General features: G+C 45.6%; 1 protein-coding gene across 1 annotated transcript in view; it reads right to left on the bottom strand.

Annotated features, from left to right (window-relative positions):
- Positions 1–23,508, bottom strand: part of TMEM50A (transmembrane protein 50A) — a 113,182-nt gene that overhangs the window by 57,786 nt on the left and 31,888 nt on the right. Inside the window, exon 4 of the mRNA XM_069622700.1 lies at positions 6,684–6,751. Within this exon, the coding sequence (XP_069478801.1) occupies positions 6,684–6,751 (68 nt within the window). The remainder of the gene's footprint in view (positions 1–6,683; positions 6,752–23,508) is intronic.

Raw genomic sequence — 23,508 nt, 5'->3', positions numbered from 1 at the left:
CTTATTTGTTTTTTGCAACTTTGTAGACCCAGCACACACTATCTTTATACATACAATGTATTTATTTTTATTATTTTTAGAGTGTTGGAGGGGTTACTTAGTATCCCCTTTGTCTACTTTCTCATGTGACATTTTTATGTTACCCTTTCCATAATTAATGGCTGGTGGCAGTGGTTTGCTTTTTCCTACCATTGTGTGTTTTCACTGTGGGCAGCGTTCGCAGCTGCAGTATAGTACTGATGGGTGCCCATTTTGTCAAAATGGCCCTAGTCTTCTTTTTTTTGGCATTTCTTGTTGTAAAGGTCCTTCTTGAGATTTACTTTGCGCCACCAAACCAGGTTTGGTCCCTTTGTTCGTTTGGTTTTTGTCAGGGTTCACTGGTGAAGCTTGCCTCTGGCTCCAGCATGTCTGGCAGGGTAGGAAGCAAGGGAGGTGCCGGAAACTCCCTGTGCTTAGTCTCCTTGGTTACAGGAATGGACCCAAAGGTGATTGGCTGTCTGTCCTTGGAGGACAGTCACCCTGCTGTGTGAGTGACAGCTAGGCTGCAAATGAAAGGGAGAGACTTGTATAAAAGGCAAGGTATTTTGCAAGGAAGGCAGAGTCAACCACTGGACGAAGGAAGCTGCAGTGGCGAAGCTCCGAGTTCGCCTAGACTATAAAAGCCCTGCAAAGGATGACTTCTCCCCTTGGGTTGGTGGGACCAATCGACCCCAAGACGAACGAGACTGGAAATCCTCTCTTTGCTGGCTGTACTTCCATTGCTGCTGTAGGAACCGAGTGCCAGGGGACCGGAACACCAGAACCGAGTGCATCGTTTTTAAGCCGGACACGAGCTCCAGGAAGATTCTCCGGACTCCCTCGAAGCCAGGCTTACCAAGACTGAGCCACCTCAACAGAGTGCTGGACCCCATAAGCAAGGAAAGTCAACAAGGTGTCCAAGAACCGCAGTGGTGCTATTCGCGAGAAGCTGAAACCGCGAAGTGCCGCTGATCTGAACGTTGCCCATTGCTGCCGCCGACCTTGGAATCATAGTGCAAGGAGTCCCCAGACATCCTTCCTCTTGTCCCCATGACCGAGGCCCGGGAACAACAGGATCTGCCATACTACAATAGGAACAGAAGCCAGCTGGAACCAATTTCTTCAGACCTAAGGTACTGTGAACTAAGGGGTACTTACCTCTTGTTGTGTAAATTGCTTGCTCTCAGTTCAGACTTGCATTGGATCCCTGTTGCAGAGTTGCTTGCAGCTTTGCCCATTACAAACATCCAAGCTTGTGGCCCAAATGTGATTTCATTTTCAACAAAGCTCCCTTTTAACATTGTGCACAACGTTTTACTTACCTTCAATAAGTGCCTCAGCTCCCCTAGACTTTGCTCAATTGACTTTGGCTGTCCTGGCTCCCCGCAGACTCTTCTCACCTCGGACTTTGTGTTTTGATCTGTCCCTCCAAAAGTCATACATCCTTTACTTGTATAGCTGGGAAAGGGTTAATCGTATTGCATTGGGCGGTTCAAAAGTGTTTAGCCGTTTGAGAAACGTGTTCACCATTGTTTCCTTCCGTAACCTTTTCCTTTTTGACATCAAACTCAGTATTGATTTAAATGTGTAAGTGTTCTAACTCTTGAAGTCACCTCAGGGTGTAGAAGTATCTATGTGCCATTCCCAAAGGGTATCTACATATTTGCTGCGCTCTAAAGAAAGCCTATTCAAACTGGCTGTTAAATAATTGTTTAATCAAGAAACCTTGAGTATAAGTGTTATTTTGGATACTTGTCACTGTGAAAGTCTATGTTACAACACTAAGGCCCACATTGACTCCTCTTGAGGTAAGTCTGGTGGCTCAGTCACTCTACCAACTTGTGTAGTACACGCTTATACCAAAAGGTTGGGTTAACTATTGCCAAGAGGACAAGGCTGGTGCAGTCACCCACAAAGGTACTGCATACAGTCTTGCCTAACAGTCCACTTTTACAGGGTCAAGGAGGAGATAATGCAAGAAGCCAGGAATTCAATGCGCACTCAATTTCAGGGATGGCTCCATCACACTATATCAGGATCTAGCCGCCACCACGTTGCAAAAAAGGAATAACCTAAAACCAGTGACCGAATGGCTGTGAGAAAAGCAAGTTCCCTACTGATGGGGATTCCCTACCGTTCTGAACTTCAATCTGGAGGATAAACCGTGGCAAATCCACGCCATGAAAGAAGCATAAAAACTCCTGAACCCAGTGAGCGGGGGGTGTGGGGGGGGGGGGGGGGGAAAGAGTGCGAAGCACCGATGGGGGACGGGGGGGCGCAACATGCCAGGAGGACACACTGACAAGCCCCACGAAGCCATAATCCCGGGTGGACCGCAGACTAAGAATCAAGGGTTCGACTCACAAAAACAAATAAAGCAACAGAGAACGAGACAGAACACGTTACCTGGAGACAAGAGGGCGCCACTCTGAAACAAGAGGATCTAACACTCCGGAAGGCAAACTCACACTCTAGAAGACACCTGCAGCCCTTGACATAGTGGGGCTCGTGGACACTTGGAGACTTGCTAATGAAGGAGTCCATAACTACACATTTTATTACCACGTACATAAAGGTATCTCTAGACTAGATCTCATCCTGATGTATAGTGTGCTATTCCCCTGCATCGAAGAGGTACAGATCCAACCCAAAGTGCTGTCTGACTATGCCCCAGTATTAGCACGGGTGCGAGTGACAGGGCCTACCAGACCCACCACAAAGACACTGGAAGCTGCAGGACTCACTACTACAAGATATAGCTTTCAGAGAGGAAATAGCCATGGCACTCACCTGTTATTTTAAAGGAAAACAGCGCAGTGGTGTGCTCAGAGACAACTGTCTGGGATGCAACGAAACCAGTGGTTCGGGGAATTCAAATCAGTTTTGCTGCGACGATTAAGAGGGCGGGGCAGCAACAAACGAGACTAAAAGAGATGGTGGTGGAACTGGAAGAAGGGTTCAACAGGCAGGCTCCAAACCACTAAAGCAGAGAGAACTCAAAAAAGCTAAATCCGCCCTGGAAATGTACCTAGCAAAACAAATCCACCAGAGCATTAGCGTTCACTAAACAATATTACTTTATGAAAAGCAATAAAGCAAACGGTGCACAAACTAAAAAAGCTACAATATCACTCAAGGGCCCAGGCATAACCATCCTATATGCAGAGGGGGATAAGATGGAGGCAATGGTGAATCACCATAGGGAAATAATGGTGGGTGCTCCAGCGGGAAAAGCAGCGCAAATCAGCTACTTGAAGGCTACTATGCGAGGGGTGACTTCACTCCATCTAGAATCCCTCGAACACCCAATCACAAAAGGAGGTAACGGAAGCAATACAATCCATGAAAAATGCTGCCCCAGGCCTGGAACGGGTTCACAACTCCATGTTATAAAGACATATACATACATTCTAGCCCCCTAACTAGCGTCATTATTAAACTCCTTTCTGATAACAGAAAGCATTATCCCCTCTATGGAGGAATCCTTAACAGTGCTCATCCCAAAACCAGGGAAAGACCCAGAGCAGTGTGTCTTCTCGATCAATAACGTTAATGAACAACGAGACTAAAATCTTCTCGAAAATACTGGCAGTCAGACTGTTGAGGTTCATCCCCTGAACAAATCCACCCGGACCAAACTGGGTTCATCCCAGGCCGCACTACGCAAGATAACATCAGACAAACCCTAAATTTAATCGAGAGCACAGCCAGGATAGGAACGGATCTAGAGGTGGGTCTCGCTTAACGCCCACAAGGCGTTTGATCTACTAGATTGGGGGTACATCAGCGACACACAGTGCAGTGACACAGGGAAGTTTTAGATTTCCCAAAGTTTTAAATACCTTCTCTTCGTGAAACTACCCTTTCATAGAGCAGGAAATTGAATTTGATTTTACTTACTACTCACATTTTGTAACTCTCTAGACCCAGCACATACCTATCTTACCATAGGGTGCTGGAGGGGTTACTTAGTATCCCCTTTGTCTAGTTTCTCATGTAACATCTTTAGGTTACCCTTTCTACAATTAATGGCTGGTGGCAGTGGTTTACCTTTTACTACCATTGTGTGTTTTTACTGCGGGCTGCAATCGCAGCTGCAGTAAGGCACCCATAGGTGCCCATTTTGTCAAAATTGCTTAGTCTTCTTTTTTCGCCAATTCTTGTTGTAAAGGCCCTTCTTGAGATTTACTCTGCGTGCGAAACCGGATTTGGTCCCTTTGTTCGTTTTGTCTTTGGCAGGATTCACGAGTGAAACCCAGCTCCGGCTCCAGCATGTCTGGCAGGGGCAGGAAGTGAGGGAGGTGCCTGAAACTCCCTGCGCTTAATCCCCTTGGTTACAGGAATCACCCAAAGGTGATTGGCCGGCTGGCTGTCCTTGGAGGACAGAAACCCTGTTGTGTGATTGACAGCTAGGATGGAATGAATGGGAGAAACCTGCATAAAAGGAGAGGCTTTTGGCTTGGAAGGCAGAGTCGAACACTGGACGAAGGAATCTGAAGAGAAATGCCTGCTGCTACTCCTGGACCGTTGGTTTGCCCGGTGAAGCCCTGCTGCTGTGCTGTAGCTCCAAATTCGCCTCGACTACAGAAGCCCGCAAGGACGACTTCTCCCCTTGGGTTGGTGGGACCAATCAACCTCAAAGTGAACTCGCCTCGACATCCTCTCTGAGCAGGCTGTACTTCCATTGCTGCTGCAGGAAACGAAGTGCCAGGGAGAGGAACACTAGATCGAGTGTATAGCTTTTAAGTTCGGACTCGAGCCTCAGGAAGATCCTCCAGACTCCCTTGAAGCAGGACTGACCAAGCCTGAGCCACCTCAACAGAGTGCTGGACCCCAGATGCAAGGAAAGTCTGAAGTGGTATCCGAGAACCACACTGTTTCTATACACGCAAGGAGCTGAAACTGCAAATTGCCGCTGAATTGAAGTTTGCCCATTGCTGTTGCTGACCTTCCCATTTTAGTGCAGGAGTCCCCAGGCGTCCTCCCTCTTGTCCCCATGACTGAGGCCCAGGAACAACAGGATCTGCAGAGCTGTACAGGAACAGAAGCCAGCTGGAAGCATTTCTTCTAACCTAAGGTACTGTAATACTAAGGGGACTTGCCTCTTGTTATGTAGCCTTGTTTGTTCTCAGTTGAGTCCGGTCTTGGTTGCTTTTACAGAGTTGCTTGCAGCTTTGCCTTTCACACACCTCCCAGCTTGGGGCCCTTCTGAGATTCTTTATTTCTACAAACATGCCTAAAACATTGTGCAAGACTTTTACTTACCTACAAGAAGTGCTTCAGTTCACCTAGACTTTTGCTCAATTGACATTGGCTGGCCAGGCTCCCTGAAAGACTCTTCTTAACTCTGACTTTGTGTTTTACCTTTCCCCAGGAAAGGGTTAATTTACTTTGCATTGCGGGTTTAAAAGTACTTACCTGCTTCCGATTATTTCTGTGACTTGTGTTTTTGTTCCCAAACCCTTTTCTTTGACACCAACTCCGTATTGCTCTAAAGGTACCAGTGATATATTAATGTCCACAGTGTCCTAGTTATTTAAGTCACTTCAAGGTGTAGAAACCATCGGTGTGCCATCCCAAATGGGTACTTGCTGATTTAGAGAAACTAATAGTGTGTATTTTGAAATGTACTTGTATGTTGCTTATATATTGTCCCCTCCTGAAGAAGGCTTATTGAACTGACTGTTAAATACATATATAATAGTTTAATCAAGAAACCTGGAGTGCAAGAGTGTGTTTGAACACTTATCACTGTGAATATCTGTCTAAAAGCCCTACTGTGCACATTGACCCCTCTTGAGATAACCCTGGCTGCTCAGCCACACTGCCACCTCTGTAGTACAGACTTATAGCAAGGTTGGGTTGCTATTGCCAGGTGGTCATGGTTGTTTTAGTCTACCAAAGGGTACTGCACACAATCTTGCCTAAAAGTGAGACAGCAGCTGATCCCAACTCGCCTGTCACACTTAAGCAAATTATTTTTAAACAAAAAAAACTTGTTGGTCAGAGTTAGAAAAGATATGGTCCTGTAATACGCACCACGATGCCTATTTCACGAGGGCTCATAGGTTCGCCTTAGTTGTATGTGCATTTATATTGCATTCTGTTTCTGAATTTGTGGTTTAAATGTGCAATCATGGGGTGTTTCTGCGCAATTGTGCAAAGGGGTGAACAAAGAACATCAGAGACCTTTAAGGATTGGGCTGCTCCTTATGGCACAAGTGATGAGATGCGCAGTATTTTCTTTTAAACATATCAAAGGCCTGCCTAAACCTCACAAGTGAGATCCCCCTTTGCTCGATGTGCCCAGAGACCCAAAATCGGACTACACACATTAGGCCAAACAAGGCTTAAACCGACTTGTGGCAGCTTGTTATTTAATGCAGACTTATGGGCTGAGCTGGATGTTCCAAATAGGATAAGCAAATTAGATGTATGTGTATATTTGGGTCTCTTGCTAGCTGTCTCTAGGGACTCCTGGTACTGCTCATTCCAGAGGCCAAACAATCTTTGGGTGTTCTTGTTGTCTACCCAATGTATTCCCTGTGGGTTGTAAACTTCAACTTAAGGCATCCACTGCTTATTTCGTTGGCTAAAAAAAAAAAAAAAAAAGAAGAGGAAAAGAACTGCCATAAGCTGTAGAAGATTTATACATATAGGCTTACCTGTTTGGCCTAAGCACCCCTCACTGTAGCTCTCCCCACGAACTTGTCCATTCGACACTGCATTAATCCTGCAAGTAAATTTAAACATACATTAGCAGTCTACTTTGTATGACCTAGTATTTGCTGGTCAGACACTAATCTTGCATAATCTACATTTGGAACCTTAAAGCAGTAGGTTAGGGTCAATGGAAGAGCATGCTTCTAGAAGATCATATGACCTGCAGGTGATAGGACTGAACATACACTGTGCAACTCATCCATTCTAGCTCAGGTAAAAAGAGTACCTTTGAGTAAAGCAATAAAGACCTTATTCAAGTGCAAAACAAACATTCTGTATGTGCTATACAATCATGTCTGCTACATTACAATTAGACTGTTGGCAGTGAATGATTAAGGAGGGGTTTGCTATCGGAAAACCATGCATCAAATCCACAAAGAAAGAGTAAAGTATAAAATAAACCATTACTGCTGAAAACTGAAACGGTTATCTTTTTTCATCTCAGAATTAAACAAGTATATTCATTATTAAGGATCAGTCACCATGCTACTGCTGTCCAAAGGTTTGCAGCAACTGACATTTATAAAAAAAGACCCAACAAAATGTTTCGCAAGTAATGCAAACGGACTCCAAAAGCACGTAAAATTCTCTATGAGCTATGCTGCATTATAAACCTTCAATAAAAAGGTAACAATTATGGTACCGGGAAGAGCCAACCTTGCTTTGTAAAGCAACACTTTGCTGCATGGAACAGGGGAGGGCATTAACCAGTGGTTCGAGTCACTTGAAGATGTAGGAGCATTGCTAGGACACAAAGGTAGCTTATTTGGAAGGTGGCGGGTGAAAGGACAAGGATGTGCTCCCGGAATAGCAGAGTCCTACGTCATTTCCTGAAGGAGGGACTTGGGGGCAGCAGGAGAGTGGATGTTTATTCTACAGTGCGGTGTGTAATGACACAAACGTTTTTTCCTACAGCATTACTTCAGTCTGGCTTAGGCGCTGGAGGGGAGCATGAATCCAAATATGGCACGTCATGAATTAGACTCTGGGGCTGGGGAAAGAAGACAATGTAGGCTGTTTTTTGGGGGGCCTTTATGGTCCTGTTTCTTGGGTCGTATGATGGGGCTGTGTGGAGTGGAAGGCCACATTCAGACAGGAAAATTAAGAGTTGGTGTATGTGGTAAACTATGAGAGCTTGGATGGTGATCTTTTAGTTTGTGGCCGGCTGAAGAGTTATTTTTTGGTGCATTGGTAGTTAGCATGGCAAGGACTTGCCAATATCTGTGAGAACTGGATGACATTATCTAGGTGAACGTTAATGAGCCAGGAATGTTTCCAGGATCATCCAGTTTCCAAACAACCAGTAATATACTGTAACTGACACAAAAGGAACAGACTAATATATGTACTTTTCAGCTATAGGGCTTTAATCTTTTCAAAACTATGTGGAAATACCAGTCACTCTAGTATTGTATGGGAATAATTTATATTCTACTACAAATTAATCGTCCGGTCGACAAGACATTCTGTCATGACAGGGATAACAGATTAACTCCAGAAGCTCATGAGCTAAAGGATGTATCGGGTAATAAAATCGCAGCAAAAATGTCGCAGGTAAAATAAAATTGGGGCAAAAATGCTGTGGTTTGATCTGGTAAAGGTGTACCCCATTTTACCATTTAAGGCCATTTTTGCCGCGATGTTAAGACATGGAACCCTAAAGGGTGATTAGGCTTGCTGTACCCTGCTTGTGCTTAGGGTTTGGTACATTTATGTTTCCTATGGTGATAAGAATACTACATAGAGATAAAACATTAACTAGCTTGAGAAGGTCATGATAATTGACTTGCGGTATCTGGCTTACATGTACGGGGATACCTATTTCTGTTTTCTGTGATCCCATGAAATTTCATAGTTATCCATCATAACATCCGTCTCTCCCTAGAAGCAATTCTAACGTTCCATGAACTGGATTATCTGACATCCCATTAACCTCGGTTTAAGTGGGGGGGGGGGACATGGGTGGGGTTTTCCATTATGTTCACCCCGACTAGCCACCTTCCCCACTTCACTCCAAAAGACATCACCCGTCACGCTGATGCTTTCCCTGTAACATCGTTCCTCCCCTCAACCATGCATAGCTCCCTCCAATTTGCATTTCAGGTTGTTGGCACTGTACACCTTCACACCACATCTTCCATCCCTCACCTCCTTGCAGTGTGTGCGGCGAATGTGACCACATGCAACCTTCCTTGACATAGTCTTCACCCAAATGTATACTTAGTTGATGGACTGAGTGACGAATATTCAATGTTATGGTTGTGATAGTCCCACACATGAGAGCAAGACCTATTAGCTAGCGAAAGGTAAAGCACAGTAGAGACTGTTGTAGCAAACAGCAGGTTATTGCTTACGAACCGTGAACGTACAGGAGCTATGGACAGAGCAAAACCACAGCAATAAGTGATGAAAGTGATCATAGCCATGTTTTGGGAGTTTACATGATAAGAGATCTGATTGGCTGACACGGACAAGGGCCCATGGTATTACCCAAATTGTTCATTTACAATTGTTCGAATGAACAATTGACCGAATTTAAAGGGTCACAATATACCTTTTCACAATTGACCGAATTGTGAAGGTCAATTGTACCATATATGTGGGGGTAAACCCCCCACAAAACGCCAAACCCCCAACACCCATATATATAAATATATATATGGGTGTTGGGGGTTTGGCGTTGGGTGGGGGGTTTCCCCCCCCACATATATGGTACAATTGACCTTCACAATTCGGTCAATTGTGAAAAGGTAAATTGTCATTCGAACAGTTGTAAAACGAACAATTCGTATACAACCGGGCCCATAAGGCTGTTCAAAGCATTACGTTAGCCTCCTTCCGAGGCGCACGCGCTACCAGCGACGGGATTTGCATCACTAATGAAGCGTATCATACTGCCTGAAAATAGTAAAAGGGATCATGCGAGTGCTAGATGCGGATAAGGTTTTATGAAGTGTAATGGAATTAACCCCTAGAAGCAGTGGCTTATAAAATACGAGTAAACCAGGTGGAATTGTACAGGTCTCAAATGGTGCTGCAAAGCCCTGCCCGGAAAGGTCAGAGGAAGTCCCAATAGTAAGTTAATGCAAATGACTAAATGTTTCTTACTCTTTTCTATGTATTCACTATTGCGTAAAACCCTATAAAAACACAGATAATTCAATGCTATGACGAAGGGGTGGAATGGGGCACAATTTTGGAACCGGGATAATCTGCCAATGATCCTATCCATGTTTGCAGAGCTGTATGGAAATCAATGCTCTCTCAAGAAAGAACTTGGTACATTATATATTGCATTGATCTTCAGCTTTGGACACAGTGGTCCTTAATGTTTTATGGGCAAAGATGCATAAGCTAGGTATCCCGGAACATCTTATCTATTGGATTATAAAATGTCACTCAAATACATCCTATAAAATTCGGATCACCCAAGGTGGGGGCAATCACAGAGTCAGTTCAATCATTTTTAGGGCTTAAGCAAGGGTGCAACTTTGCAGCATTGTTGTTTAGTATCTATCTTATATGGATGTAATTTGGAAAGCATCTGAAACTTTCGCGGCAAGGCCATGTTCATTAAAGCTGCATTGGCTGGCCTTCGTCGACGATATCATTCTATTTGACTTGACATCAACTGGCCTGCAATCAAAACAAAATCGGTTTTCTGAATTTGCCTATCAGCATAATCTCAAACCGAATCCTTCAAAAACAAACATTATGATATTCAAAACTGGCAAAAAACTTCGAAATTTGGCTGGAATATTGATGGTCAAACAGTATATCAATTGCAAGAAATAACTTATCTTGGATATCGTTTAAGTATTGTGACAACAATAAAATCGTGGGTTGCGTAAGCCAAATGAAATTCATTTTTGTAAAATATTGTACATTTTCTGTGATGCCACTTTTAGAATTTTTTTACCTTAAAAGGGTGGAACTGGTACTTTTATATGCCTTAGATATTTGTTTGTGTGATTTACAAAAACAGATTGACTCAATGCAGGGTAGTCTGATGAAAGCTGCCTTACATATATCTTCTGCAATTCCAAATTGTATTATCCGGCATGAGATGGGTTTGATTTCCTTATCAACTAGATGGACATGGTGTGCACTCTCAAACTATAGCAAAAAAGTTAATTCACCTGGTAATTCACTATATCAAGACGTATTTGAATTTATGAAAGGTCGTTGCTCTAGTTCCTTTACATCTTACAATCTGAGAATGCTTAAAATCGGTCAATAACCCTTAAAACTTGTGTGATTTGGGAGTGGATCATGATGATCTGTATATTCGTCTGGGTTATGTGAAACAAACTTTTTGAATTGGATTGGTGTAAAACCATAGAGGAAATAAGGGCTTTGAGTATGCTAAATTTCAACGTAAAAGAGATGGCTGTTGTGCATACCTTGCAATATTTCCGTGTAATAATGCTAGAAGGTAGTATCTTAGATTTAGATTAAATCAGTTCCATACCATGGAAAGAACTAAGTATTGGAGAAATTTGAGATAATAATGTTGTGCCAAAATGTCGATTTCCAAACTGTGTAGTCTAATGAAACTCTAAAACATCTGATCTTAGAATGTTCACATTTTAGAGATGTTGGAACTAAACTCCTGAAGAGATTTGTAAAGTTAATTATGAAGACTGCATGGAGTCACTTTGGAACCAGTTAATGGAAGGAGTAGACGAAGCATTAATTTTTGCATCAGTGGCATTCTTAAGAATATTTGAAAAGGAGATTTCAGCATTTTATTAATTTTTATGGTTGTAGATTTAGTTGATTGTTATGTGGTATGTTTATTATGTATTTTATATTTTGCAAATTGATTGTATTTGATACGTGTAATTTTATGATACATGTCTACTTTTGTAAAGGTTTGTTTTAACCATAAACAAATAAAAAAATCCTCTCTCTACTTTTGCTGCCTGGTGCAGTCACGCCTCGAATCGCCACACCCAGACGAGATTGCAACAGGGGTAGTGGAGCGCTTCCCCTCAACCCCTGTGTGTACTGTGGTAAGCCAGAAGGAGGACTCGGAGCAGAGGACATAGGCTTCAAGTCTTTTTTTTTTGTACTTAAAGAAAATGCCTCACTTGCCCTATTGCTAGAGGGAGGATTCCCTACCTAACAAACTAAACTAAGGTGCTTGTTGTTAGTCCAATTGAAATATTCCTCTGTCCAAACCCATCAGCTAACTGGCCCTACCACTTGTCAAAACATAACCAAAATAGTGGAGTGCCCTGTACTCTTGGGAAAGTCTCTCCAGGTATTCCAGGGACCTTTCCCTGGATCAAGTTCCAGTGTTCCAATCGTCTAACAGGTCTTCCTTAATATACAGTTCTTGTCAACCACTCCATGGTTCCCCAACAACTCCACAACTTCACACAACAAGCAGTCACTCTGCTCTTTTCTCCTGGTCTCGGCTGCTGTTTGCCGAGTGGTTCCTTCTCCAATCTGGCTTTACTCTGGCATCTTCATCAGAGGCTCCCGTCCTTTGGGACCACCGCTGGCTCAACATGGCTCAGCCCCTCATAGGCATGGCTACATCAGAGCATTGCCTCTGCATGTGTTCTCTCCTCCGCCACTCCAGTGACACCGGCTTTTTATTCTCATAGCTGAAATGAGAGGGGGGTGGATCGTCGTCAGAGGATGTTAAATGCATAGAAAGTTCCTCATTCTTTGAAGTATAACACGTACAAGGGAATGGGGGATGACGTTGGCTCCCCATGTTAAATTCCGTATTTTCTGTCACACCCACTTTCACCTCTAAGACCCCGCACTCCTGCCTCTGATTCTTGACCTCTATCCACCTCTCTTCTCTCCTCTGATGTCTCACTCCTTCTGTGCCTTGCCTACACCCTTTGTTGTTACTCCTCGAATCTACTACTCCATCCTGCACTCCACTACACCCTCCTGCTACTCAAACAATGTCCTTTCACTCTGTATGATACACTTCACAGTCATTGCTAAAGCTAACTCTGGCAACAATACGCCACACAAACACTGCAATGAGACTTCCACTCACTAGCTAATGTCTCACCTGCTCCTGAAAACACGTCCACACTCTGCCGCTCCTTCCTCCCTCCTGCTAGTCTCTTGGTCGTCCACCATCTCCTCAGACCTCACCCGAATAACCCACACTTTCTGTTTGCTGCGGTTTTTTTTTTATCCTACTCCTCTCCTGCCTGGATTGTGCCTCAGTCCCTGGCCAATCTGACCCAGTTGCGCCCCAATCCCCCCACACTCCCGACCAAGACTTGGTGTACGCAGCAAATGTCATACATAATGGGCTACGCCCCACCCACATCCTCAGCACAGCCTCGCTGGGGAAATGCAATGGCTGCAAGGGAGGGTGAATGTTCCAGTTATGCGGCTTTGTTTCTGTTACTACTCAGGTTATGAGGGATTGAGTCCCTCAATATAATCTGTAGTAGTCAGGGGGTCAGTTGGTAGTGCTAGATGCTTGGTGTGTAATGGCGGCACTGCAATATCTCTCTGGCCGCCATGTGCAGATGGTGTTGCTGCATTGCTCTCTTCTCCTCTGCAGCCAGCTGGTGCCCAGAGTCTGGGGATATGCTCGATGGTGGCCACATTGTGGCTGTCGCTGGGCTGGTGTGGTTCACTTGACATCGGTTCTCACTTGGTTGGTCCTGGTTTCTTGGTTCAGAATAGTCGTCACAAGGAGACTGCAGAAAAGACTTGCAAGCATCTGTTACAGGGTCTATGGTAGTTGATGTATGTTCACTGTTCAGAAAGATGGTGGCACAAGCTGGGGCAGGAATTCGGGCCCTCAACTTCCACTGTCCACCTCAGGGGTAGGACTTGCTCTGGACTTCTTCCTGGTAGGCCTTCCACCCACGGCAGAGTGGAGATCTTATCCCCTTTTGAGAAGGCCAGACTACTGTACTACAGAACAACAGTGAGAGATAGGAGAGTGTCATCAGGGCCTGAGAGAAAGAAGACAAAGTTTGGCTTGAGTGTCAGAAAGGAACAACCCTACAAACCCTTCGCACTAACCTGAACAATAGAGTAGATCTAATCTAGGAAGGAGGGAGAATGGAGAGGTAAGGCGATTGCCTTAAGTTCCTCACTCACAGCAAGGTCGAAGTTAGACAGTGTGGGTCTAGGTACTAACCTGGGAAGCAGGGATGCCTGGTTTGGAGCGGTACGGGGGTTGGGGGGGGGTGCTGCCTTTGTTAGACAAGAGAGACGGTCAGCCCGTAATGCCCTGCCAAAATGTTTAATAGAAGACCCTTAGAGCATGTCTGGGAGTTGGCCTGTTTAGGCCATCTGTGATGAACAATGCAGAAATACAATTGGGGTAATTTGACATCTCATGTAGGTAGTTGAGGGAAGTGGATGATGGAGTCTAAGAAGCAAAATGCAAAGAATGGAAGCCTTTAGAGAAAATGTAATTCTATGCATATTCAATATCGATAAAAAGGGGTGGAATTTCTGAAACAAGGGGAAAATAATCAATTTTAAAAAGCCTGGTAGATAGGGGCATAGCTGCATATTTTATTTATACCATTTATTGAAATGAGACTTGTAGGTATTTTGAAAAATGGAGCACCGGGACAAAGGGAGTCAGGCTATGCCAATTTCCTGTAGAAGGGACATAGGACTTGATTAAACTATAATTTATGATACACATTATTTTTCCCTTTTTGTCTTCTAAACTAGAAGCATGGAAGCTCTCTTATCTGAGAAAAGGATCATGCTAGATATGGAATCTGTGTGGGCATGCATGGTAGGGGGCTTCTCTAGACTGCGCAGACTGAAACACGTGAGCAAACTCAAGGACTTGGCATACATACTGGCGTTATGGAATGAAGCGGCCAACAGGTGGGGGCAGGAGGAATCGGAAACTCTGATGGGCTGGAGACATCTAGTGGCCATGCTCTCTGGGTCCACCCAGGCTTGCCCAAGTGAACATGACTCCTTGGATATTACAGAGTGGGAGATACCCCCAGAGGAAACAACGGCAGAGGGCAGAGTGGAGTAGGCTCAAGTTAAGGGGGAGGGTAATGTGAAGGCAGTGCACGATTTACAATACTGTATACGATGCTTGAAGTTATACGACATGCACTGTATGGTTTGTTTTTGTTGATTTGTTGTAAAAAATAATAGAAACGTTTTTTAAAAAAAAGAAAGCATGGAAGGTCTTCTTAAACGGGTTTGCAGAAGATTCAATAAGAATGCTGGAATATAGAATTAGGAGTTTAGCATACAAATGTAAAGTAAAGTAACTAGACAAAATACAGAGAGTGTAAAAAGGTTCCAGAGAGGGAAGCATGGTCAAATTCACCCATCTGAAATAGCCTGTTCACATCATTGTACCAACAATTGAGAGATTTAAAAAGATGGGGGAACAAGGAGAAGAAAACAGACAGGCACCTCTAATTTAAATCACAATGCAACATACGCGACCGCAGGGCAAGTGGACCTCCAAATTCCCCTTAGCACAGTAATGCAGAACACCCCTCAAGCCACGCCCATGCAAGCAACTAACGCTTCCTCCGACAAGTCTGCCCAATGCGACAGTTACCAGAACAGAGTGCCATTTGTGCCGGAAGTGCGGTACATGGAAATCCGGGAGTTGAGGAATAAGTCTAAAGAATTTCTGAATGTCTGGGATAAGCCAGAACGATTTACTGAGAAGTTCAAAACAGTGATTCAATGCTACCTTCCTCGTGCGATAATCAGCTAATAAGCGTGATAATGCCTGCAAAAGTGGGCCAACATTTGACTCAAGTGGGGAAAAGAGAACTGATGTAGATTTGGTACAAGCTACAGATGCTTTGATACTGAAAATAGCAATTATGTGGCCACAAAACGATGGAATGGAATAGGATACATAAAGCAAAAGAAAGATGACACAACCAGATTATTTTGATCGCTTGAAAGTGGTCTTTTAACATCATGCTAGTACAAACAAGCATCCTGAGACAGCTCTAATGGTCACTTCTGTTCAAGGGCTTTTGCCTAAAATACAGTAGCAGTTGAAGAGCATTTGTGTAGGGTGGTAATCAAAGCCCCTCTCTTCACCAGTGTCTATAGCAAATCATTATGTTTCTTGTCAAGAGCGAGTGTAAATGAATGCTGCTTCAATTACAGACTATGCAGCAACAATGGCAGGGATGGGCAATGTATATGAATGTGGAAGGAGGAAGCCAGCAGCTGTGAGGGGAACTCGGAGACCAAGGGCAAGATGTAGAGCTCACAGATGCAATGCCCCAGACTCACAAGGTAATCAACATCGGTTTGTGGCAAGTAATACAACATGTCACTATTGTAAGCAGGAGAGACAATGGAAGTTTGAGTGCCCAAATCTGCCCCAATTCCAAGCCACAGGCGCAGTTATGCCCTCTCCCCCTCCTTTTCCAAACATGAACACAACGAATGTTCAACTAAAGGTCTAACACAATGGCAAGGAAAGCCAAGGGGAACATGACCTCATTCAGATGGGATTTCATGATGAATAGGTATTAGAGGGCAAAAAAGGTACACATTTACCATGTTCAGTAAATAAGGTAGCAAATGGTTCTGTAATCAAACATAGGAATCTCACCCATTTGCAGCTTTCATTTGAAACTCTCCGAACCACAGGGATGACTAATAACCCTCTGATTCATCCTATGACCAAACCCTAAACCGTACCCATTGGCGCAACTCCAATCAAATATGCATTTAGTTTGAGACCATTGGCACAGGTGAAATCGTTAGGACATGACATTGTGTAAACTCAGATACACCATCTATAGTACTTTGGATGGAGTCTTCTTGGATATCCCAAACCAACATGAAAACGAGGCAATATCGATGTTAGAACCTATAGAGAAAAAAAAGAAAGAGGCTAGACAAGTACATTTGGAGGGGGTATTATTGAAAGTTAGAGGTTTGTCACAACATTTTGAAGATAGGGCTGATAGAAAATTCTGAACCAGTACACCTCCAAGTAGCTTCAAACAAAGCATTACCAGAAAAGCACCAATACCCTTTTACAGCCTTAAGAGGATGAGAGTATCTCAGTAATGATCAAATCATTAGATCAAAAGGATTCTGGTCTCCGCTTCTAGCTTGTGTAACTCACAAGTTCTGCCAATAAAGAAACTTGTAAGAGAGGTTTACAGATTTGTACAAGATCTTAGGGCATCTTGGGCAGTAAAATCAATAGTTTTACTCACATTTCCATTAGTCCCAAATCCAGAATCTATATGATCATACATTCGGACTACAGCTACATACTCACAAGTATCGATTTATGCTCTGCATTCTGTAATATCCCTAAACATCCAGCAAGTCAACACCTATTCGCATCTATTAATTCTAGGTTCTAGTCCATGTAGACACCTTCCCCGAGGTTACACAGAAAGTCCACACCCCCCCCCTTTGGCCAAATATTAAAGACTTAAACGATATCCACTTCCAGGGGGTTTGGTGCCGGTACAGTACAAGGAAAATCTCCTTGTGTCGCCTTCTTACGCAAAGTTTGTAAGACACATTACTTCTGTTGACTGCGTTGGGTAAAAAGGTGTACGACCAATTCAAGTAGAAACTACAATTATGTAGACCAAGGGTTTGTTATTTAGGTCACATCGTACCAGAGGAGGCTAGAAGCATTACAACCTCCACCGCACAAGCTATTCTAAAATTGCCCAAACCGACAACAGTTAGGCAAATGAGGTTCTTTCTGGGTATGACAGGATATTAGGATATGCGAACATCATAGGTCAATTGCAAGAAATGGCTGACTGTATGCATACAACCAACCAGCTTAAGTTGTTCGAGGTGGCAGAGAAAGTCTTTGTAGAAATAAAACAAGCTCTGTACTTGCAAGTGCACCAGTACTTAGGCTCCCCGATTACCAAAAACACGTATTCTCTATTGCCAGAAAAAAGGTTATGCACAAGCAGTATTAACAAAAAAGCATTTTACAGTACAAAGCTAGATCTCATAGCAGCAAAATTGCACCTGGCTTGTAATCTGTAGCCACAGTTACATTGGCTGTGCAAAGCTCAGAAAACACTGCAATAGGTTTGTCTCCCGTTGCATCAGTGCTCCGTGCACATACTACATTAATGCTTAAAATGAAAGCACAGCATCGGTCTGCCTCACAATTGAGTAGTTATGAACATACTTTGTTGAATTTAGCTAATGTGACCCCTCACATGATGCTCAGTGCTAAAACACAGCCTTTCTACTGCCAAGCACAGCATATGTGGAGCCCCACTACTGCAATCCAGCTGCAATGGCCCATAATGACTTACTAGAGCCCCCATTGCAAAATGCAGATGAGGAATGTTACAATGATGGTTCTTGCTTGCGAAATGAGAAGGGAGAGTCAACATCACGTTAAGCAGTGCATACTGCACAGTAAAGTAGCTGAAAAAGGATTGTTGCCAGATGTGTTCTCAGGACAAGTAGCGGAATTAGTAGCAAAGTAGAAGTGTGTTACAGTGCTCACCAATTTCTACTACGCATTTGGGATAGTGAAATAGTATGCAATGCTGTGGAAAGAAAGGTTTCTTAAAAGCTTTAGGCACGCCTATAAAAACTACCCATCATGCCCTTCTTGAATTCTTAATGATACCCAAAGATTTGTCAGTCAAAGTGCACAGCACACCAAATCCCCAAGAAATGACCTTGTTGCAGACAAATCAGCGAAGAAGGCTGCACATTCTTCAATTTCTCTGGCAGGGAAAATGATGCCACAAATCCAAGCGCAGTGTAGTGTTCCACCTTATTCTGCTATTTAAGATAGGACGGTGCTCTTGATAAAAACGCAAAGCAGCGATAATCTGTGGCAATTGCGTGAAAGTCATTTACTGGTTCACAAAGCACTTTGGCATCATTACACACGCATGCCCCATGGTGTTGCACACGTAGCTAAAGATGGGATGGCGGCACAGTCACAAAAAGAAGAATGGTATGGCTCCAGGTTTTTTTTCAATCATCAGAGCACTTATGCCACCGATGTTTAATCTGCAAGCATCAGAAGGTGGGCAAAAGTGTAAACGTGGGGGGGTGGGAGTGCGCTGTTGAGCAGCCGACAAAATGGCTACCTAGCCTAGGAGCTCCGTGGCCCACTGAACGCAATCCGCGTTCAACGGCAGAATCCTCCATCAGGGAGCCCTGAAACCTTGCTCCACGGTATCCTGAAACTGCGGGGCACACACGGCCCAAAAAACCGAGGAAAAATGCTCAAGCAGTCCCAGGATACATTTGTCTGCATTGCCTGCTGTGTGAGGCTGTGCCGGGCCTACTTCCTGGAATGACAGCGTTCGGGGCGGCCACTGTAGCCACAGACAGCGCTGTCCTGCTGCGGCGTGAAATGCTGCCTGCAAGCCCTCCGAACCTGTGCGGGAGAGCGGCGAAGCTGCTAGGGAACTTGGACCCGGATGGTGAGGCCCCGGCCTGAGGGCGAGTCATCGGCCCCCTCTAGCTTTGCCGCCGCGGGCCTTGGCTGACTGCGGGTGGCAACGGTAAGTGCCCCCCAGGGGGAAGTGAGAGCAGGGATTCTGCTAGAGTAGGCGGCCTCTGCGGGACTCGTCGGCCATGGTGGGGCCGCGGGGTCTCCCACCTCCCCCCCCACTTTTTTCCTATCTCTTGCTGGCCTGCCGGGGCGCCGCGGTGGCCTCCCTCTCCCAGCCCCCTGCACGCCGGACTGTGCCACCAGGGAGTACCACCAGTTTGAGGCTTTCACATGCCTCCTCCCTCAGGTCCCCCTTGGAACAGCGGGCCTGGCACCTGAATAGCGCTACAGGAGCGCATTGCAAAATGTTAGCTCTCCAGCCTGCCACCCACACCCCAAACACACGCCAACCTACCCAGGGGGCCTACAGGGAAGTACCTCTGAATTACAGACTGCTAGGCTTGCCCACGTCCGCAAATACAGCCCCCCCTGGAGCGCTGGTAGCCTCCCTTGAAGTTTCATCCCCGCAAGAGGGGACTGGGACAAAGGGTGCTTGCTCTGCTCAAGCCATACATACTGGGAGCGGTAGGTCATATCCGCCTGGACATTAAGGAGCTCCCCCAACCCCACCCCATCAACAACACTCAGCTCTGCACGTCCACAAAGCTATAAAGAGTCCCAAAGAAACATACTGGACATAATGGAGGTCGCCTGGCGACCCTCACCCCTGCCCGGCCACCAGGTCTGCTGCCACCACAATTCATCCAATGGACGTCTTAAAATATGACCCCCTTCGCTGCACACTGTGACCACTCACCCTACCTCGTATGTGTGCTCCCCCCCTGGCAGAGATAGTCACCCATACTGCCAGGCCTTGACCACCCTGGCGTGGGAGTCTGTGGTGCACTGCCACTCTTACAGGAGGACCTCTTGACCTACGGTCACCAACGAACCTGCCCAGTGAGATGCCATCCCCCATCACTGCAATGTCTAACAGATCGCGGGGACCAACAAGGTTTCCCAGGGCAGCGTCTAGGCCGGAGCGGGGCCCCTCCGACGCAGAACATGAAGAGGTGGACATACCGTTGGATTCCCCTCAGCCCGACCTAACAACAATGATGCAATCCATGGCACAAAACACAGCCTTTCATGAGAAACCCAATGATATCAACGCAAATGTGGCCTCGCTAAAATCCAAACTAGACCAACATGGGGCCAGAATCAACGAGGCAGAAAACAGAATCGGAACCAATGAGGACGGAGTCCAGGCCCTACAAAATACAGTCACGGAGCTCGTGTGCGACATGAAGCAGGTCAAAGCCAAGTGCGATGACCTAGAATCTAGGTCGCGAAGAAACAACATTGGCATAGTGGGTGTTCCCGAATCGGCGCTCAAGGGACGAATGGAACTCGCAGTTGAAAAACTGCTCAAATATCTCCTGGGCAACCCTGAGCTGTCACCGTTCTTCACTGTCGAGCGAGCTCACCGCGCACTGGCACCCCGTCCCAAGCCGGGTGACTTTCTCGGACCGATAATAGCGAAGCTCTTAAGCTACAAAGACCGAGACCTCATACTCCGCATGGCTAGGGAAAAAGGAGAACTAAGGCTAGACTCACAAATCATTAGATTATTCCCGGACTTCTCTGTGGGGATACAGATGGAGCGACAGCAATTCGGGGGTGTGAAACAAATGCTAAGAGATAGAAAAATTGAGTATGCAATGCTTTTCCCTGCTTGCTTGAAATTCACCCACCGCAACAAACTCTACTTCTTCACGGTCCCTGATGAGGCAATCAAGTTCATTGAGGCACACATCCCGCTAACGGAACCGGTGGAGGAACTAATGGACCATGATTAAGGCGAATGGTCCCTCAACTCTCACGATGGTCTGCCTCCTGGGTGCAACCCGCTGTCCTCCCCCCCCACCCCCACAGTTGCTCACAGCATCTCCTCTGCTAATCGGCACTTTAGCCAACGGTGCCCCTACGCTACCACCTTATGAGCACCATTAACGGAAGGGGAGAACATTCTGGATCCGCTTTAGCCTTACATGCTGGGATGGAACCCCGGCAGACTGGCCTCACCTGTATGCACCATGCTGGGGCCTCATCTGATTAGATCTCGAATCTCAATGATTAGTTTGTTTTTTGTAACCTAATGTAACCTAATGCATCATCAGCCGTTTGAAGATAAATGATGTTTCATCATAATAGTATTAACAAATGTTGGTTACACAGCAGCGGCGGCCCCCTCTGCAGCTGCAATGCCTTCTAAGGCAGAGTTTTTGCGTTTAAGCCCCTATTGGGCTATCGGTCGAGCGCTGCCTAGTTGGGGATGGCACGCGACTGTCCGTTCTATGGGTGGGAAATATCAAACTGCTAGTTGGAATTGAGCGGTGAGGGTGGGGGGTATTGATGTTGGAGAATGTTACATAAAAACTGGCAGGAAAGGTGTGACTGGTTTCGAAAAGAGGCGTGTTCACACTGCAGCAGCACATAGTGTGGAATGCAGAGACAGATCCTTCAAGTGGGATGTCCCATAAACTTCTCTCATGTCTATTAAAATGATGACGTGGAATGTTCGGGAGTTAACTAATTTCACAAAGGCCCGCAGGATCACTGCATAGGCGCAGAGACATAAAATCAAGATACTCCTGCTGCAGGAGACGCACGCTCTGAGGCACCTTGCATCAAACTTGCCACAGTCCTGGGGCCCCAATAGGTTTTATACACAATACTCCACTCAATCCAGGGGAGTGTTGACCCTGATCCACAAATCAGTAAAATTTACACTCCACACGTCCCACATAGACACGGGGGGCAGATACGTGATCCTTCACTATACACTGGCTAATGAGGAATGCTTGCTTGTAAACTTGTATGGTCCGAACACTGACTCCCCAGAATGTGTGGACGAGGTGGCCACTCTCCTCATGAGGTATGTGGAAGTCCCCATCATATGGGGAGGAGGGAAGACATGAACCTTATACTGCACAGTGTCCATGATAGAACAGGTAGCACCCGTAGAGCCATGTCCCGTACCGCCAAACAACTCCATACACACATGATGTCCCTGAATCTACATGACGTATGGAGAACTCTCCATCCCCAAGTAAGAGATTATACTTTTTTACTCAACAGTACACGACAGCTCTTCAAGAATAGATATGTTCCTGGTGTTGGGTTGTCGGGTGGGAAGGATAGCAGACATCAAGATACTAGCGCGCAGACTCTCGGCTCATTCCCGGTGGTGATGCAGATCCAACTGGGGCCCGGAAAGCCCGCCCACCCTGCCTGGCGTTTCAAATCAGAGGCCCTACGCGACATAGTTTTCAAAGCCGAGATTCTATATCAGATATAAACACCTTTTTTGATAGCAACAAACGGCATGACACATCCGAAGGGACCCGCTGAGAGGCGTTTAAAGTATACATCAGAGGGATGTGCATCTCTAGGGAAGCTGGGGTGCTAAAAGCCATAAGACAAGCCTTACACACTTCAGAAACTAAGCTCAAAGCACTAGAATGAGACCATGCCGCTACACCCACCCCGGCAACCTTGGCAAAGATCAGAGCAGAGCTTGAACTCTTTGAAGCTCACGCCCTCAGCGAGGTACAGTACTATGCTCGGCCCTTGGCGCTGCGCGGAGATATGGTGAAGGAGACAGACCAGGAAGAACCCTGGCCAGGTTGGTACGCGCAGGGGTAGGCAAGACCCGTATTTATAACATCATAGACGCACAAGGCACGCGACATTGGTCTGATCAGGGTATAGTTGACACCTTTGCAGACTTTTACGCAAATCTGTCCAGCCCCCAGCAAGAAAACACAGTCCACGAAATGGAAGAACTGCTTGAGCGTATCCCAATGACCTTTATTTCCCAAAGCACCAGAGAACAACTTGATGCCCCATTCACCTTGGAAGAGATAGTCCAGGTTATCTCAGACCTCCCAAAGGGCAAGGCCCCGGGCCTGATGGGCTCAAATAGGAGTTCTACCAAGAACACGTTGCCATTCTGGCACCCATACTAATACGGACATGAAAATCTTTGCTAAGGTAAAAGCGAACAGGTTCCTCCCAATCATGCTGCATCTGGTCCATGCGGACCAAAGCGGATTTGTCCCAGGCCCCTCAACGTCTCTCAATATTCGCCGACTGTTCAATGTGATGTCCAGAATACATGTGGGCAGTGCTGGAGAAAATGGGCGTGGGACCACATATGATATCCTATATAAAACTGTTATATACAGAACCAATGGCCGAGGTCCTGGTAAACTCTACGACATCTCCCCCCTTTGCGTTACATAGGGGCAGCCGCCAGGGTTGTCCGTTCTTCCCTATTCTATTCGCGC

This window comes from Ambystoma mexicanum, chromosome 11 (genome assembly GCF_040938575.1).
Source record: "Ambystoma mexicanum isolate Mex_15411 chromosome 11, UKY_AmexF1_1, whole genome shotgun sequence".
NCBI classification, from domain to species: Eukaryota; Metazoa; Chordata; class Amphibia; order Caudata; family Ambystomatidae; genus Ambystoma; species Ambystoma mexicanum.
Note: the sequence above shows the minus strand (reverse complement) of the source record. Positions and strands in the feature narration are given on the sequence as shown.